We start from the raw sequence: 20544 nt of genomic DNA, 5'->3' as shown, positions 1-20544 counted from the left end.
AAATCTGAACAAAGGAAACTACGAAGGTATGAGGAGTAAGTTGGCTATGATAGGGAAGCTTCATTAAAAGGCATTACGGTGGATAGGCAATGGCTAACATTTAAGGAACGAATGCATGAATTGCAACAATTATACATTCCTTTCTGGCACAAAAACACAAAAGGAAGAGCGGTCCAACCATGGCTAACGAAAGAAATTAAGGATAGTATTAGATCCAAAGAGGAGTCATATAAAGTTGCCAGAAAAAGTAGCAAGCCTGAGGATTGGGAGCAGTTTAGAATTCAGCAAAAAAGCACCAAGAGATAGATTAAGAGAGGAAAAATAGAGTATGAGAGTAAACTTGCAAGGAACATAAAAGTGGACTGTAAAAGCTTCTACAATTTATGTAAAAAGAAAAAGATTAGTAAAGACAAATGTAGGTCCCTCACAGTCTGAAACAGGAGAATTTATAATGGAGAACAAGGAAATGGCAGAGCAATTAAACAAATACTATGGTTCAGTCTTCACGGAAGAGGACAAAAATAACTTCCCAGAAATGCTAGGGAACCAAGGGACTAGTGAGAAGGAGGAATTAAAGGAAATTAGTATTAGTAAAAAAATTGTGCTGGAGAAATTAAGGGGACTGAAAGCCGATAAATCCCAGGGCTTGATGATCTGCATCCCAGAGTACTAAAAGAGGGTGCCATGGAAATAGTGGATGCATTAATTGTCATCTTCCAAAATTCTATAGATTATGGAACAGTTCCTGCAGATTGGAGGGTGGCAAATGCAACCCCACTACTTAAAAAAGGAGGGAGAGAGAGAACAGGGAACTACAGACCGGTTAGCCTAACATCAGGATAAGGGAAAATGCTAGAGTCTATTATGAAGGATGTGCTATCAGGACACTTAGAAAATATCAACAGGATTAGACAAAGTCAACATGGATTTATGAAAGGGAAATCGTGTTTGACAAACCTACTGAAGTTTTTTGAGGCTGTAACTGGTAGAATAGATAAGGGAGAACCAGTGGATGCGGTTTATTTGGATTTTCAGAAGGCCTTTGATAAAGTACCACGTAAGAGGCTAGTGTGCAAAATTTAAGCACATGGGATTGGTGATAATATACTGGCATGGATTGAAAATTGGTTAACAGACAGGAAACAGAGTAGGAATGAATGGGTCTTTTTCAGGGTGGCAGGCAGTGACTAGTGGGGTACCGCAAGGATCAATGCTTGGGCCCCAGCTATTCACAATATATATCAATGATTTGGATGAGGGAACCAAATGTAATATTTCCAAGTTTGCTGACGACACAAAACTAGGTGGGGTTGTGAGGAGGATGCAAAGAGGCTTCAAGGCGATTTAGACAAGTTGAGTGAGTGGGCAAATACGTGGCAGATGCAGTATAATGTGGATAAATGTGAAGTTATCCACTTTGGAAGGAAAAACAGAGAGGCAGAGTATTATTTAAATGTTGATAGATTGGGGAATGTTGATGTACAAAGGGACCTGGGTGTCCTTGTACATCAGTCACTGAAAGCAAACATGCAGGTGCAGCAAGCAGTTAGGAAGGCAAATGGTATGTTGGCCTTCATTGCAAGAGGATTTGAGTATAGGAGCAAGGATGTCTTACTGCAATTATACAGGGCCTTGGTGAGACCACACCTGGAGTATTGTGCGCAGTTTTGGTCTTCTTACCTAAGAAAGGATATACTTGCCATAGAGGGAGTGCAGTGAAGGTTCACCGGACTGATTCCTGGGATGGTAGGACTGTCGTATGAGGAGAGATTGGGTCAACTCGGTCTGCATTCACTCGAGTTTAGAAGAATGAGAGGGGATTTTGTTGAAACACATAAAATTCTGACAGGGCTAGACAGATTGTATGTAAGGAGGATGTTTCCCCTGGCTGGGGGGTCCAGAAGGAGGGGTCATAGTCTCAGGATACGGGACATTTAGGACTGAGATGAGGAGAAATTTCTTCACTCGGAGGGTGGTGAACCTGTGGAATTCCCTACCACAGAAAGCTGTGGAGGCCAAGTCACTTAATATATTTAAGAAGGAGCTAGATAGATTTCTAGACACAAAAGGCATCAAGGCGTATGGGGAGAGAGCGGAATATGGTATTGAGATAGAGGATCAGTCATGATCATGTTGAATGGCGGAGCAGGCTCGAATGGCCTACTCCTGCTCCTATTTTCTATGTAGGGAGGATCTGGAAGCAGGTTTGGCGTCCTCGGCCAGGGGAAGGGGAGGAAGCAGCTGATGTGGAAGATCTCTATCTTGGTGACAAAAAAGTTCATAAGCTCCTCTCACTTGTTATAGATGAGGGTGGAAGGGGCAGGGGAGAGGCATTAAGGAAGTGGTTGTGTTTGTTCGCCAGCGTTCTACTGGAGAAGTTGGTGACAAAGAAGAGCAAAGCCCATTGGAAATTGATGTGGTCCAGCTGGATCCTGCAGTGGATGGTAAAGGCAGTTGTGCACCAGGCACGTTCAAGGTTGCAACCCTTAGAATCGAAGGAGTGAAGATGGGGGCTGTACCAAAGGGAATGACTGGAATCGGACAAGGGCACCAGAGGTGGGAGCGAGGGATAGGTTGAGCAAATCACCTCCTGAAAGCTTCTTTCCTCTTTGCTGGTTTCCTGGCAGTGGGACCAACAATTTGTTTTTAAAACTTTCATAGCAATATAAATAGAATAGAGCGCTTTTTAAAAAAAAAAATTGGCCGTTTACAGTGCTGCAGAAGAAGCAGCTCACTTTGGGAATCCAAGGAGAACAAGGATAGGATGATCATAAAGGAACGGGTGTGGAATGGAGAGGCAAGGCGTGAGGCTAGAGGTCTGACAGGTGAACAACCTGAGGCAGCAACGGGGCTTTGGAAAACAGGGCAGTGCAGCTGGCAAGTCCAAGGAAAATGGAACAGAGGCCGAAGTAAAGTGTGGGCAACAGAGATAGAGACTTGCAGAGGCTAAGGAGAGGGGCAAGGTAAGTGTAGCATGCCACCTAATGTAAGGAGGCTGATCAAACTGTAACGACAGGCAAGTGGTAACAGGATTTTGCCGTTATAAATGTTGACATAAAAGTGTTCCTCAAAAATTATGACACAAGGGTAATGTTGACAGCAAGTGTATGTCAAATGCAAGATTTTTTTAAAATATTGGAGATATATGTAAAAACATTGTTTTTATAAATGCCTTTTTCTGAATTCATTCTAGGGCAACACAGCACTTCTGAGAAGGACCCAGGCCAAGAATTCATTTGCTCAAGAAGTGCTCAGAGAGTTCCAGACGAGTGCTACAAGGCAGGATATTGACACCGCTGCAAAGTTTATTGGTGCTGGAGCTGCTACAGTAGGAGTGGCTGGTTCTGGTGCTGGTATTGGAACAGTTTTTGGTAGCCTTATTATTGGCTATGCCAGGTAATCCTTAATAATCAACAAAATGCTCAGACTTCAGATAATTCTCTTGAAAGTAACCTGCACTATAATATGACCTTCATGCACACTACCAATCTGTTTTTTTTTAAAAACTCACCTATTGCATATACTGTACAGGTAATGATATTATTGAAAAGCAGACATCACCTAAACAAGTGATTTTTTGGGGAGCGGTTAAACAACTGTTGAACATTGGTGCACAACAGTAATAGTATATTGCTGGTTTATTGCACAATCCTGAGTAGACATTCAATTTCTTACAGGATCTATATATTGTATAAAATTCTGCTGCTTGCAGAAACATTCATTAGCCAACACAAAATTGCATTGTTTACATAAAACAATCTTGTCTAAAGTGCTTTCCAAAATAGGATGCAAGAAAATAGATAATCAATTTGTGTTCCCTAATCAAATTAAGTATTGTACTTCAACAACTGAACTGACCAACACTCTATGCTGAAAGATCTAGGAAAGTATAATGTACCGCATAGTGTTTTTTTTGGGGATGCAGGATCTGTTTTAGTGCTGTCTGTCCTTGAATTTTAACTTGTTCCCTAAAACTTAATAACTGACCCACTTATCAGACCGTGTTTCCACTTGCGGGGGAGACCAGAACTAGAAACCATAAATATAAGATAGTCTCCAATAAATTCAATAGGGAACTCAGGAGAAACTTCTTTACCCAAGAGAGTGGTAAGAATGTGGAATGCACTACCACAAGGAGTAATTGAGAAAATTGCATAGATGCATTTAAGGGGAAGGTAGATAAGCACATGAGGGAGAAAGGAATAGAAGGGTATGCTAATAGGGTTATATGAAGTAGGGAGGGAGGAGGCTCGTGTGGAGCATAAACACCGGCATGGACCTGTTGGCCGAATGGCCAGTTTCTACGCTGTATATTCTAAGTAATTCTATTCCTAACAAACAGATATGCTGGACTAGATGTGCATATGCAGTTCAACTGGTCAGTAACTTGTACATATTTATATGAGAGTCTTAGCTAGATGTAATCAGTAGCTGTCACTAAGCTGCTGGTTTCTTCAAGTATCTTATTATGGTAACCCTTATTTAAAAATAAGAGTAACTTAATATAAGACGGTACCTCTGACAATGCACCACTCTTTCAGTACTGCACTTGAGTATCTGCTTAGATTATAGGCACAAAACACTTGGTAAGGCACTTGAACCATAACTGTCCAATCTAAATGTGAAAGCATTACCAACAAAGCAAAACTGACACACAAATTGGTGGAAGAAAAGAGAGTAAAATAAAAAATGTCTTGAATGTAAAATACACAACTGAAAACTTGACAAAATATGAAACAAATTAAATATTATAGGTAGCAAATGTGTTAAACAGTAGGGCTTAATTGCTGCTATAAGTAAAATGGTCCATATTGTCGTTTTTAAGAAGATTTATATGATACAGATTCAAAGTAGAATTTGAATAGTTTTTTTAAAAAAAAATGAATTATAGTTGTAGAGCAACGATTTGGTCTCACCTGAAGTGAACCGTAATAAGACAGAGCATTGATTTAACTAAATAATGCTGTCCTTACAAAATTTCATGAATAAATGAAGTCTCATTGACAGCAGTAAATACTACTACAGTACCCTTATCTAGGCTACGTTCTGTAGACAACTCCAGCAAAAAATTACTGTTTTCTTTACTAATCAATGCTCCAAAGCAGAATAAACCATCTATTCTATTAAGACATTGAGGAACTTGATCAAGTTTTCAATTGTGTAATTTACATTCTCATAACTTAATTTTTATTTTACTCTCTTCCACCAATTTGCGTGTCAGCTTTGCTTTATTGGTAACGCTTTCACATTAGTTCAAGTGCCTTACCAAGTGTTTGAACCTATAATCTAAGCAGACACTCTAGTGCAGTACTGAAAGAGTGGTGCATTGTCAGAGGTATGGTCCTTACAATGAGCTGTTAGACTGAGGATCTTTCAACCTGGTCAGTGGTTCAAGTCGAGGCTAAAGGTCCCATGACACTGTTTGAAGAGCAGTGAATTCTCTTGGTATCCTGGATAACACTTCTTCCTAAACCAATACCACCAAAAATAGATTAACTGGTTATTCAACTTAATACAATTTGTGGGATCTTGTGCAAAGTGAATGCTGCACTTGACGACACTTGCTGCACTTTAAAGTACTTTATTATGTAGGAAACACTTTGAGATGTTTGAGACAAGGTGCTATATAAATGCACATCTTTCTTCATCCTTTTTCCTTCACTCCTGAAGGTATTGATGCTTCGCTGGGATATAGTTGACCACAAGGGGCATTGCAGCCGATCCTTTCCTCAGCCAACTTCTATACACAGACACTTTTAACAGAAGCCGCTGGATAGCAATCAGGCTGGGAATCCTGCCTGATTTTCTCCTCCCCCCCCCCCCCCCCCCCCCGCCCCCAACTCCCGAACCCAAAGATGCTGAAACCAATTGTAACGCTTTTGTACCACTCCAGCTGAGATCACCTATCAAATACCCTATTCCTTTCACTGTTGAACTCAACTTGTTGCACTGATTCTTACTTGTAACCCATTCTTTCCCAGAGCCTCAAAACGATAGTGCTCCTTACCTTCCTTCCTCTTCCTTTTCTCCTACAATCTGCAGGCTTTTAAAACTTCAGCTAGGCTACACCTAATTGCTACTTCTCAATTTACCTAGTCTTCTCTCTTCGCCTTAGTGATCGTGGATTGTGTGGATACCATTGAATCCAGGAGAAAGCGCTGGTATGTCAGAGCAGGGAAGAAAGAAATTAAAATAATTAGAAATTGAAGATACTGAAAACAATTTACAGCAGCTGAGGTAAAAAGAAACTGAAGGTTAGAACCTATAACTAAACTACAATATTATGGAAGCGATAAGATGAAAGTCATTTTCACAAGGGTTGATGTCAATTGTAATTGCATCCACGAATATTAGAAGAAATTAGGGAGCAGATAGCAGAGGCACTATTACATATATATAATTCACTAGAAAAGGGAAAAATGCCAGAGGACCAGCAGACAGCTAATGTTATTCCTATATTTAAAAAGGGAGATAGAACAAGTACAGGAAAGTATAGACCAGTTAGCTTAACGTTGGTGGTGGGAAAAATAATGGAATATTTACTCAAAGATGTAATAGAAAAACATCTGGAGAACGAAAGAATAGTTAGCACAGATTTCAGAAGGGAAAGTTATGCTTGACCAAACTTATAATAGAGTGGACAAGGGCAATGCAGTAGATGTAATATATTTGGATTTTCAAAAGGCCTTCGATAAGGTGCCGCATTGTCGACTTATGGTTAAGATCAGAGCATGTGGAGTCAGGGTATGGATAGCAAATTGGCTACAAAACAGAAAACACAGAGTAGGAGTTAAGGGTAGCTACTTAGACTGGCAAAAGGTGGGAAGTGGTGTAACACGGTGATCGGTGCAGGGACCATTGTTGTTCACAATTTACATTAACAATTTGGATTCAGGAATCGGAAGTACAATTTCAAAATTTGCAGATGATGCCAATTTGGGGGGTGTAGTTAAGGAAGCATGCTTCAAAATGCAAGAGGACATTAATAAACTTGCAGAATGGGCATGTAATTGGCAAATGAGTTTCAGTATAGATAAGTGTGAGGTGGTGCATTTTGGTAGGAAAAATAAGGATGCCACATACTGCTTGGATTTTGAGTCTGAACAGGATGGAAGAGCAAAGGGATCATGGGGTACAGATACACATCACTAAAAGTAGTGACACAGGTTAATAAAGCCATAAAGGCGGCAAATCAAGCCATAGGGTTCATTTCTAGAGAAATAGAACTGAAAAGCAAAGAAGTTATGATGAGCTTGCATAGAACCTTGTTTGGACCACGCTTGGAGTATTGTGCACACTTCTGGTCTCCATATTATAGAAAAGATGTAGAGGCATTGGAGAGGGTGCAAAAAAGGATGATACCAGAACTGAGAGGATATCCTTATCAGGAAAGGCTGAATAGGCTGGTGCTCTTTTCTCTAGAAAAGAGAAGGCTGAGGGGTGACCTGATAGAGGTCTTCAAGATAATGATAGGGTAGACGTGGAGAAAATGTTTCCACATGTGGGGAGTCCAAAACTAGAGGTCGTAAATATAAAATAGTCTCGAATAAATCCAATAGGGTTTTCAGGAGAAACCTCTTTACCCAAAAAGTGGTAAGAATGTGGAATGTGCTACCACAAAGAGTAATTGAGACGAATAGCATAGATGCATTTAAGGGGACGCAAGATAAGCACAAGAGGGAGAAAGAAATATGCTGATCGGGTTAGATGAAGTAGGGAGGAGGAGGCTCATGTGGAGCATAAAGGCTGGCATGGACCAGTTGGGCCGAATGCCCTGTTTCTGTGCTGTAGTTTTGATGTAACTCGATATAATATATATTGGTGATGCATCTAGCAATCAACGATTGGGCTGCTTTCTCCCACATCCACTTCTTTTCCAAATTCTGTTGCCTTCTTGCCATATTACATTAATTGACATAGATGTAGTTTTAAGATTGAGGGAACATGATGAATACAAGATAAGTACAGCATAGTTTTCTGCCAGAGATCATTAACTAAACAGACATCAATGTTTTACAAGTCATCTTGGTCAGTTTGAGAAATTAGCTGCCTGATAACAGAAATTGCTTGAAAGATAGCTTTTTAACATGGGAACGGATTAAGAGTTTATAGATCAAGTAGCGAGGTCGCCCAGTGGCTTGAGTCAGTATGTCACTTAGAACATAATAGGTATGCAACTGTGAAAGCTATCCTACTTGGAATAAGTGCACTTTTTATGTCAACTTGCACTTCTATTATTTGTTCCTGGAAGCATGTGCCTGGATGGGTTTTAAATTGCAGTGATTAGATTCTTCAGCCAAATCTAGTCTTTAAAACTTCTGAACAGTGACATTATTAAATAATCAGTGCAGTGCCCTTTACCTGCCCCCAACAAATTATGCATGTTTAAAATATTCTCTGCACTATACTCTCCTCCTGTTTTACATTATGTGCATAATTGCTGCTGCCTCTTTCTCCCAGTCTCTGCCACTCTTGCCCATTCCCACCAACCCTACCCACCAGTGGCTCCTTGTTCCTCAGCCTCATCATCGCTACTTCGTTCACTCTGCCAGCCCAGGCTCTCATCCATCCTGAACAGGCCGACAGCTTCTCTTCCAATCTGGGGCATGCTTACCCTCATCCTTTGTGGCACATGCTGCTGATTATATCCCAGCAGTTACCCAAAGTGCTGCCTTCTCTTCACCCAATGTATTACTTGGCTGCCATGCTCCCATGGGATAAATTTCTCTTAGCCTCATCTTCATTCCCTATCCTCATCTCATGCTCTTTCCCAAAAACTGCAAGTTTCTCTCCATCTTTGTGTCACCCTACAAAGTTTCCACACACTCAAGAACAAGGCCCCTGCTATCCACAGCTTCATCTTGGAAAAGTGCATCAATATCCTGGGCCCAACCAAAACCTGGCATCGCCAATTGTGATATACTTGTCTCTGGGAGGAGGAGGCTCTGTGAACATCCCCACCCTTAATAATGGCAGAGTCCAGCACGTAAGTGCAAAAGACAAGGCTGAAGCATTTACAACCACCTTCAGCCAGAAGTGCCCAGTGGATGATCCATCTCTGCCTCCTCCCGAAATCCCCACCATCACAGAAGCCAATCTTCAGCCAATTCGATTCACTCCATATGATATCAAGAAACGGCTGAGTGCACTGGATACAACAAAGGCTATGGATCCCGACAACATCCCGGCTGTAGTGCTGAAGACTTGTGCTCCAGAACTAGCCGCGCCTCTAGCCAAACTGTTCCAGTACAGCTACAACACTGGCATCTACCCGACAATGTAGAAAATTGCCCAGGTATGTCCTGTCCACAAAAAGCAGGACAAATCCAATCCAGCAAATTACCGCCCCATCAGTCTACTCTCAATCATCAGCAAAGTGATGGAAGGTTTCAACGACAGCGCTACCAAGCAGCACTTACTCACCAGTAACCTGCTTACCAATACTCAGTTTGGGTTCTGCCAGGACCACTCGACTCCAGACCTCATTTCAGCTTTAGTCCAAACATGGACAAAAGAGCTGAATTTCAGAGGTGAGGTGAGAGTGACTGCCCTTGACATCAAGGCAGCATTTGACTGAGTGTGACTCCAAGGAGCCCTAGTAAAATTGAAGTCAAAGGGAATCAGGAGGAAAACTCCAGTGGCTGGAGTCATACCTAGCACAAAGGAAGATGGTAGTGGTTGTTGGAAGCCAATCGTCTCAGCCCCAGGACATTGCTGCAGGACTTCCTCAGGGCAGTGTCCTAGGCCCATCCATCTTCAGCTGCTTCATCGATGACCTTCCCTCCATCATAAGGTGAGAAGTGGGGATGTTCACTGATGATTTCACAGTGTTCAGTTCCATTCGCAACCCCTCAGATAATGAAGCAGTCTGTGCCTGCATGCAGCAAGACCTGGACAATATCCAGGCTTGGGCTGATAAGTGGCAAATAACATCGGCGCCAGGCAATGACCATCTCCAACAAGAGAGAGTCTAACCACCTCCCTTGACATTCAGTGGCATTACCATCACCGAATCATAGAAGTTTACAACATGGAAACAGGCCCTTCGGCCCAACATGTCCATGTCGCCCAGTTTATACCACTAAGCTAGTCCCAATTGCCTGCACTTGGCCCATATCCCTCTATACTCATCTTACCCATGTAACTGTCTAAATGCTTTTTAAAAGACAAAATTGTACCCGCCTCTACTACTGCCTCTGGCAGCTCGTTCCAGACACTCACCACCCTTTGAGTGAAAAAATTGCCCCTCTGGACCCTTTTGTATCTCTCCCCTCTCACCTTAAATCTATGCCCCCTCGTTATAGACTCCCCTACCTTTGGGAAAAGATTTTGACTATCTACCTTATCTATGCCCCTCATTATTTTATAGACTTGTATAAGATCACCCCTCAACCTCCTACTCTCCAGGGAAAAAAGTCCCAGTCTATCTAACCTCTCCCTATAAGTCAAACCATCAAGTCCCGGCAGCATCCTAGTAAATCTTTTCTGCACTCTTTCTAGTTTAATAATATCCTTTCTATAATAGGGTGACCAGAACTGTACACAGTATTCCAAGTGTGGCCTAACTAATGTCTTGTACAACTTCAACAAGACATCCCAACTCCTGTATTCAATGTTCTGACCAATGAAACCAAGCAAGCTGAATGCCTTCTTCACCACCCTATCCACCTGTGACTCCACTTTCAAGGAGCTATGAACCTGTACTCCTAGATCTCTTTATTCTATAACTCCCCCCAACGCCCTACCATTAACGGAGTAGGTCCTGGCCCGATTTGATCTCCCAAAATGCATCACCTCACATTTATCTAAATTAAACTCCATCTGCCATTCATCGGCCCACTGGCCCAATTTATCAAGATCCCGTTGCAATCCTAGATAACCTTCTTCACTGTCCACGATGCCACCAATCTTGGTGTCATCTGCAAACTTACTAACCATGCCTCCTAAATTCTCATCCAAATCTTTAATATAAATAACAAATAACAGTGGACCCAGCACCGATCCCTGAGGCACACCGCTGGTCACAGGCCTCCAATTTGAAAAACAATCCTCTACAACCACCCTCTGTCTTCTGTCGTCAAGCCAATTTTGTATCCAATTGGCTACCTCACCTTGGATCCCGTGAGATTTAACCTTATGTAACAACCTACCATGCGGTACCTTGTCAAAGGCTTTGCTAAAGTCCATGTAGACCACGTCTACTGCACAGCCCTCATCTATCTTCTTGGTTACCCCTTCAAAAAACTCAATCAAATTCGTGAGACATGATTTTCCTCTCACAAAACCATGCTGACTGTTCCTAATCAGTCCCTGCCTCTCCAAATGCCTGTAGATCCTGTCTCTCAGAATACCTTCTAACAACTTACCCACTACAGATGTCAGGCTCACTGGTCTGTAGTTCCCAGGCTTTCCCCTGCCGCCCTTCTTAAACAAAGGCACAACATTTGCTACCCTCCAATCTTCAGGCACCTCACCTGTAGCTGTCGATGATTCAAATATCTCTGCTAGGGGACCCGCAATTTCCTCCCTAACCTCCCATAACGTCCTGGGATACATTTCATCAGGTCCCGGAGATTTATCCACCTTGATGCGCGTTAAGACTTCCAGCACCTCCCTCTCTGTAATATGTACACTCCTCAAGACATCACTATTTATTTCCCCAAGTTCCCTAACATCCATGCCTTTCTCAACCGTAAATACCGATGCGAAATATTCATTTAGGATCTCACCCATCTCTTGTGGTTCCGCACATAGATGACCTTGTTGATCCTTCAGAGGCCCTACTTTCTCCCTAGTTACTCTTTTGCCCTTTATGTATTTGTAGAAGCTCTTTGGATTCACCTTTGCCTTATCTGCCAAAGCAATCTCATGTCCCCTTTTTGCCCTCCTGATTTCTCTCTTAACTCTACTCCGGCAATCTCTATACTCTTCAAGGGATCCACTTGATCCCAGCTGCCTATGCATGTCATATGCCTCCTTCTTCTTTCTGACTTGTGCCTCAATCTCCCGAGTCATCCAAGGTTCCCTACTTCTACCAGCCTTGCCCTTTACTTTATAAGGAATGTGCTTACCCTGAACCCTGGTTAACACATTTTTGAAGGACTCCCACTTACCAGACGTCCCTTTGCCTGCCAACAGACTCTCCCAATCAACTTCTGAAAGTTCCTGTCTAATTCCATCAAAATCCACATACTGAATGAGAAATTCCTCCTGAATACACTCAACAAATTTCTCTCCATCCAAGCCCCTAATGCTGTGGCTGTCCCAGTCAATGTTGGGAAAGTTAAAGTCCCCTGCTATTACCACCCTATTTTTCTTGCAGCTGTCTGTAATCTCCTTACATATTTGCTCCTCAATTTCCCGTTGACTATTTGGGGGTCTGTAGTACAATCCTATCAACGTGATCTCTCCCTTCTGATTTTTCAGTTCTACCCATATCGACTCCGTGGGCGAACCCTCGGATATATCCCCTCTCACTACTGCCGTGATGTTCTCCCTAATCAAGAACGCAACTCCCCCTCCTCTCTTACCTCCTGCTCTATCTTTCCTATGGCATCTGTACCCTGGAATATTTAGCTGCCAGTCCTGCCCCTCCCTTAGCCATGTTTCAGTAATAGCTATAACATCCCAGTCCCATGTACCCATCCATGCCCTGAGTTCATCTGCCTTGCCCATCAGACTTCTTGCATTGAAATAAATGCAGTTTAATCTAGACTTCCCTTGGTCTTTGCCGTGCTTTCTCAGACCATTTGTCCGGTCATGTTTTGTACACTCTCCCTTACTGCCTTTTGTTTCTGTCACCACTTTACTTCCCACTGACTTCCTGCATCGATTCCCATCCCCCTGCCACTTTAGTTTAAACCCTCCCCAACAGCACTAGCAAACACTCCCCCTAGGACATTGGTTCCAGTCCTGCCCAGATGCAGACCGTCCAATTTGTACGGGTCCCACCTCCCCCAGAACCGGTTCCAATGTCCCATGAATTTGAATCCCTCCCTCTTGCACCATCTCTCAAGCCACGTATTCATCCTAGCTATCCTGTCATTTCTACTCTGACTAGCCCGTGGCACTGGTAGCAATCCTGAGATTACTACCTTTGAGGTCCTACTTTTTAGTTTAACTCCTAACTCCCTAAATTCAGCTTGTAGGACCTCATCCCGTTTTTTGCCTATATCGTTGGTACCTATATGCACCACGACAACTGGCTGTTCACCCTCCCCCTCCAGAATGTTCTGCAGCCGCTCCGAGACATCCCTGACCCTTGCACCAGGGAGGCAACATACCATCCTGGAGTCTCGGTTGCGTCCGCAGAAACACCTGTCTATTCCCCTTACAATCGAGTCCCCTATCACTATAGCTCTGCCACTCTTTTTCCTGCCCTCCTGTGCAGCAGAGCCAGCCACGGTGCCATGAACCTGGCCGCTGCCACCTTCCCCTGGTGAGCCACAACAGTATCCAAAACGGTATACCTGTTTGAGAGGGGGATGGCCACAGGGGACCCCTGCACTACCTGCCTGCACCTCTTACTCTTCCTGGTGGTCACCCATTCACTTCCTGCCTGTACTGCCTTTACCTGCGGTGTGACCAACTCGCTAAACGTGCTATCCACGAGTTTCTCTGCATCGCGGATGCTCCACAGTGAGTCCACCCGCAGCTCCAGCTCCGAGATACGATCGGTCAGTAGCTGCAGGTGGACACACTTCCTGCACACATGGTTGGCAGGGACACTGGTAGTGTCCATGACTTCCCACATCTTGCAGGAGGGGCATATCACGGGTGCGAGGTCTGCTGCCATGATTTGCCTTAGCTTAGTTACCCCTTTTAAATTACGTTGAAATTTGAAAATGTTAACTATACCAGGGACCTCGGTTCACTTAAAAAAAAACTACCTGCTATAAAAGCTGCTTAGTTTCCCAGCTCTTAGTTTAAACCAATGCCCTAATTTAGAGAAGAAAAAAAAACAGTAATACTCACCAACCAATCACTTACCTGCTGTCCTGTGACGTCACTCCTTGGTTTTCTGTTGTTGTTTTTGATCCGATCAGGTCCGCCGCCGCTCTGGTCTCGGGCCTCGGTCCGCCGCTCTTTTATCCCCGCTCTCGGTCTCTCTCCTCTGCTCCCGATCAGGTCCGCCGCCGCTCTGGTCTCGGGCCTCGGTCCGCCACTCTTTTATCCCCGCTCTCGGTCTCTCTCCTCTGCTCCCGATCAGGTCCGCCGCCGCTCTGGTCTCGGGCCTCGGTCCGCCGCTCTTTTATCCCCGCTCTCGGTCTCTCTCCTCTGCTCCCGCTCAGGTCCGCCGCCGCTCTGGTCTCGGGCCTCGGTCCGCCGCTCTTTTATCCCCGCTCTCGGTCTCTCTCCTCTGCTCCCGCTCAGGTCCGCCGCCGCTCTGGTCTCGGGCCTCGGTCCGCCGCTCTTTTATCCCCGCTCTCGGTCTCTCTCCTCTGCTCCCGCTCAGGTCCGCCGCCGCTCTGGTCTCGGGCCTCGGTCCGCCGCTCTTTTATCCCCGCTCTCGGTCTCTCTCCTCTGCTCCCGCTCAGGTCCGCCGCCACTCAACATCTTGGGGAGTCACCATTGACCAGAAACTTAACTGGACCAGCCACATAAATACTGTGGCTACAAGAGCAGGTCAGAGGCTGGGTATTCTGCAGCGAGTGACTCCCCAAAGCCTTTCCACCATCCACAAGGCACAAGTCAGGAGTGTGATGGAATACTCTCCACTTGCCTGGATGAGTACAGCTCCAACAACACTCAAGAAGCTCGACACCATCCAGGACAAAGCTGCCCGCATGATTGGTACCCCATCCACCACCCTAAACGTTCACTCCCTTCACCACTGGCGCACCGTGGCAGCAGTGTGTACCATCTTCAGGATGCACTGCAGCAATTCGCCAAGGCTTCTTCGACAGCACCTCCCAAACCCGTGACCTCTGCCACCTAGAAGGACAAGGGTAGCAGGCACATGGGAACACCACCACCTGCACGCTCCCCTCCAAGTCACACACCATCCTGACTTGGAAATGTATTGCCTTTCCTTCATCGTTGCTGGGTCAAAATCCTGGAACTCCCTTCCTAACAGCACTGTGGGAGAACCTTCACCACACGGACTGCAGTGGTTCAAGAAGGCGGCTCACCACCATCTTCTCGAAGGCAATTAGGGAAGGGCAATAAATGCTGGCCTCGCCAGTGACGCCCACATCCCATGAACGAATTAAAAAAAAACTAAAGACCATTGCACCTGGGTTTACGTTACACCACAGTGATGGCTTGGCACTGATTTCCAGGACCTACCGTAGCTTATTCCTGACCCCTCTGGCACCTTGTCCATATTGAAACACCTCATTCTCTATCACTTAAACCAACTTTGCTGTAAAATCTTCCCTAGCTCCTTCCCCAAATCTCTTGCTCAGCAAATTCTCCTCACTGTTGTCTTCCCTCAGTCCCTGCATGAAGTAATTTCTCATCTGAAACACTTGAACTTGCCCTCACCCTTTCTTAGCCTCCTTACTTCCCTCAGTCTTGCTTTCCATATTGACTTCCTCCACCCACATATGGTCAACCTTTGATCACATGAGGCCTCGAGACCTCTGAGGTATCTATCACTGACAATGTCCTCCACAATACTTCCTGGTTTCCTTTCTCCTACACATCTCCCTGTCTGCCTATAGCCCTCTACCCTTAGTTCCTGCCCCTGAAAAAGGCTACGTCCAACTCTATAACAAGTGGCATCTCAAACTCTACCTCTTTTGTCCTACAGTCCGCAACAACATTGACTCCTATCCACAGTTGTCTTGCTTCCACCTTCAATACCCTTGTCCCCACCAAATTGTGGATCTCTCCACCTGGAAATGCAACCTCCACAGTGGCTTTAGATTCACGGGGTCATGTGCCAAGCCATGAGCCTGACTCTCTGCTGCTAGATCTAGCAGCAATCACCGTAAGCAATAATACTGCTCCCTCTCTGTGACCAAATGTTCCTGGAGAATAGGAATAACTCCAAATATTTTTTTCCACCACCTATCATTTCTTCTGCTGTCCTTCTAGACTCCCCTTTAACATTTAATGCAAGGAACTGATGAACTTCTTTGTATCCAAAATCAAGGCTACCCACACAGTTGCCTCTCCTGTCTCTGCACCCTGTAGTATCTCCCCATCTCTCTTTGCTTCGCCCCTACCCACCCCATCCTCATAGCCTTTGTGCAACTCATCACTTCTAGAGGCCCACTACCTGCTCCTTTGATCCATTCCTGCTTCCTCTCAGCCTTACCTACCAACCTGTTCCTATGCTTCAGCACTGACACTACTCCTTCAGACCTGCTGTTAATCCCCATCCCCTTCATCAAAAAGCCCACTCTCAACTCTTCCATTTTCGGTCAAATCCAAGACTGTGCCATTTCCTTGTTTTACCAGGGCTTCTTTTCTCTCCTCAGCCCCCTAATTGTTTTCAATATCATCGACCACCCCATTCTACTCCCAATGCCTTTCTTCCACAGTCCATCTCTGTGGCACTGCTTTCTCATAGTTCCAATCGAAACTTATGCATCAAAGACACTAAACTTCCTCCAATGATTTTTGCTCCCATACCAGTTGGGTAATTTCTGAAGTCCTCAGAACTGTATTCTTTGTGCTTCAATTCTCCATTTGCATGTTGCTTCTTGGTAACATCATCCAAAACCGAAAGTCAATTTCCACATTTGTCCACCTCTGTTGCTAGCCTGATTGTGACCTGCATGAGTCATTATTTTTTCTGGTTTAATGTTGGTAAAGCTCAAATCATCCTTTTCAGCTTCTACCTGTTCCTCTATGCCTCTGACCTAAACTCTATCAACCACATCAATCGCCATCTTGGACTTAGCCCAGAGGTATAAGGTCTAAGCGTCCTGTTTGACCCTGAATTGAGTCTGTTCCCCCAAATCTGATCCATGATCAAGACTGCTTTATTTCACCTCCAAAATATTGCTTAATTCATAGCTATAAGATTTTCTGCAATGTCCTCCTTGCTGGACTCCCAGCCTCCACGAACTAAAGCTTATCCAGAACGATAAAGCCTGCATTTCTTTTCTCCCATCACCACCCCTTTGCCAAGCTCCAGTGGCTTCCTATACCCCAGCAGGCTGATTTAAAAAAAATAAGATCCTCATTTTCAAATCCTTTAAGGGACTCTCGCCATCTTCCCTCTGTAGTGTCCCAATACACACCCTTTACTTTTCATTCCCCATCCTTTTTCACTATTAGCATTAGTAGCCATTGTTTCAGTCACCATTCTCTGGAGCCACCTCCCTGCTTTCAAAAGCCTTTTTAAAACCCTTCCCTTGGACTGTGCATTTGCTCGCCACCCCCCCACCCCTTCCAATTTTCCTTTCTTTTCCCCCTCTTCGATTCAATATCCACCTTTTTCTTCCTTGTGCCCTGCCAATCACTCTGATGTTGTTCTCTACAGGAGGAATGCTATAATAATAGGCCAGATTTTGCTGAAAAAATAACAGCGACTGAATGACGCATGCCGTTATTAATGCACAAATAGACCAGCAACTTGTCGCGAGGAAGAGATACCCCTTGAATTGCGAATCGCCACAAGTTGCTGGCTGATTTGCACCGCTCCACCATTAGCATTGTGAAAATGGTATCTCGCGATTAACCTCCCCGTGATTTTCACAAAGTTGCTGCATTTGCACATTAATTGTCCATTAAACTCACCACAGAAAGTTAAGTCTAGTAATTAACAGCTTAAGTACCCTTTTAATGATGTCATAATTGTTAATGACTGCCAATCAACCTCTCTTGCCCAGAAAGTGAACAGTTCTAAGTGTGTAGTCTCATTCCTTCAGGTTGTGAATTGTTTTAGGAGATTTAAAAAAGTCAAATTTTCAATTAAAAAAATGTTTCTTACTTTTCCTTTGTCTCTCTTTTTCTCTCTCAATGCAATCTTTCCCTCTTTATTTCTCTTTTTGTACCTAATATGACATTGAATTCACCCACTCTAATTCACCCTCCTTCTCAGTCCTTCCTGTTTATTTCTCAATTCTTCAATCTCATTGGTTAAGGAGATAGACTGTTGTCTGACATCCAGTGTCTGATCAGCAAAAATTTCCTCCAACTAAATATGGGGAAGACAGAAGCCATTGTCTTCGGTCCCTGCCACAAAATCCATTCCTAGCCACCAACTCCATCCTTCTCCCTGGCCACTGCCTGAGGCTCAACCATACCGTTTGCAACCTTGGCGTCCTATTTGACCAAGATGAGCTTCTGACCATACATCCACTCCATCACCAAGACTGCTTACTTCCACCGTTACATCGCCCGTCTCAGCTCACCTGCTGCTGAAACCCTCATCCATGCCTTTGTTACCTCTAGACTCGACTGTTCCACGCTCTCCTGGCTGGCCTCCCAGCTTCCACCCTCCATAAACTTGAGCTCATCCAAAACTCTGCCCGTTTCCTAATTTGCACCAAGTCCCATTCTCCCATCACCCCTGTACTCGCTGACCTACATTGGCACCTGGTCCAGGACCGCCTCGATTTTAAAATTCTCATCCTTGTTTTCCAATCCCTCCATGGCCTCTTCCCTGTAACCTCGTGCAGCCCTACAACCCACCGAGATCTCCACGCCTCTCCAATTTTTGCCTCTTGCACATCCCCGATTTTAATTGCTGCACCATCGGTGGCCGTGCCTTCAGCTGCCAAGGCCCCAAGCTCTGGAATTCCCTCCCTAAACCCCTCCACCTCTCTACCTCTGCCTCCTCCTTTTAAAACACTCCTTAAAACCTACCTCTTTGACCAAGCTTTTGGTCCTACTACGTCCTTATAGCTCGGTATCAAATTTTGTTTCAGAACAATCCTATTAAGTGCCTTGGGACATTTTACTACGTTAAAGGCGTGATATAAATGCAAGTTGTTGTTGTTTGTCCCATTTGTTCATCAAGGTTCCAGATGCCCTGTTGCACTCGCTGCACCATTATCAGCTCGTACTTCCAACAACATTGTGGCAAAAAAAAATTAAATGTAAACGTGCATAAACAAGTCTAACTAACAGGGCATGCTGTGAGATGCCCCGCTCAAGCAAAATCTGACTCTATGTAAATTGTGAAAAGCGTTTGAAACACAAATTGCAAAACTAGTGCACAGTGAAACCTATTCTCATCTGTTGACTTCAAATTTTGCTCAAAATGAAGTTATTTTCTTAAGTAATCTTATAATTTTGCATGTAACTTTCATTTGAAGATAAATCGAGAAATAATATTTCATGGCATTTAATTCATTTTTAAAGGAGATATATACACAATTCTGTACTATTGGGAAATTCAAGATCTGCTTCCTTTCCAACCCTCCCATAATTGAATCAGCATCCCCACTTTCTTGAACACAAGTGCAATGCCATATTTTACAGTTTAGGTAAAACAAATCTCTGCCTTAATTTATACATGGGGTATAATAGCTTCCTTTTGGGGACAATCTAATAGAAAACAGCAGAGTTTACTTTCTCCTTTTTTAATGCATATCGTTTCCAATCCTTCCATGCATCATTCCTGGGCCAAGAGGCTGCATGCTCCCAGTTTTTTGTTAATGCCACTGTTTTGTTGCAATCAGGTGTGCAAGAGCAGCGATGATGGAATACCTAAATTTGAGGACAGTCCTCATGCGGAATTTGTATTTGTGTGAACAGATATCCTACCACCTTAGTATAGCATGTTTTTAATGCTTTGGCCACATGCAGCCAATAGTAAATAAACAATAACTTTACTGCTTTCAAGTAAAGGGTACTATGTTGAGACTTCCAGCTGCAAGGTTACAATTTAGCTTTTAACAATGCTTTGTTTTCTTGTAGAAATCCTTCTCTGAAGCAGCAGTTGTTCTCGTATGCTATCCTTGGATTTGCCCTATCCGAAGCTATGGGACTCTTCTGTTTAATGGTCGCTTTCCTGATTTTGTTTGCTATGTAAAATTTGCTGATTAACAGAATAGGCTAATCAAGTACAAATGTAATTAATATTTCACTGGCTCCCACAATTGTTTATGTTGGTGTCATGGAAATGTACATTTCCTAAGTCTGTTGACATGTTCCAATAAATCATAATACAAGTATAATGTGTGATTCATTTTGCAGCTTAAGACTAAAATAATGCCTAATGTACTAGTTGATATAGCCTCTGTATTGACTTGTGTAGCTCTGTAAAATATTAGAATTGATTATCTGAGGTAAATTGAGGATTGTCTGTACAATAATCTAGTAAACAGCAATTAATATGGATTCAAAAGGGAAAAATCTGCATAAAATAGACTCTGATAGTAATATAAGGGGCAAACATGGGAAGGAATTTTTGAAGTGTGTTCAGGAGAACTTTCTTGATCAGTGTTTCCAGCCCAACGAGGAAGGAGGCATTGCTGGATTTGGTTTTGGGGAATGAGGTGGGCCAACTGGAGCAAGTGTCAGTGGGGGAACATTTGGGGAACAGCAATCATAGGATCATAAGGTGTAGAATAGCTATGGAAAAGGACATCGACCACTCTAAAGTAAAAATACTCAATTAGAGGAGGACCAATTTCAGTG

The 20544-nt window shown here is 43.8% G+C and overlaps 1 protein-coding gene across 1 annotated transcript in view; it reads left to right on the top strand.

Annotated features, from left to right (window-relative positions):
• The window catches only part of LOC137323727 (ATP synthase F(0) complex subunit C3, mitochondrial-like), a 30381-nt gene extending 10300 nt beyond the window's left edge, over positions 1 to 20081 (top strand). The window contains exons 4-5 of the mRNA XM_067987587.1: positions 3194 to 3396; positions 19822 to 20081. Coding sequence (XP_067843688.1) covers positions 3194 to 3396; positions 19822 to 19936 — 318 coding nt within the window. The 3' untranslated portion in view covers positions 19937 to 20081. The remainder of the gene's footprint in view (positions 1 to 3193; positions 3397 to 19821) is intronic.
• The last annotated feature ends 463 nt before the right edge of the window (positions 20082 to 20544 follow it).

Source organism: Heptranchias perlo, chromosome 7, assembly GCF_035084215.1.
Source record: "Heptranchias perlo isolate sHepPer1 chromosome 7, sHepPer1.hap1, whole genome shotgun sequence".
Classification (NCBI taxonomy): domain Eukaryota; kingdom Metazoa; phylum Chordata; class Chondrichthyes; order Hexanchiformes; family Hexanchidae; genus Heptranchias; species Heptranchias perlo.
Note: the sequence above shows the minus strand (reverse complement) of the source record. Positions and strands in the feature narration are given on the sequence as shown.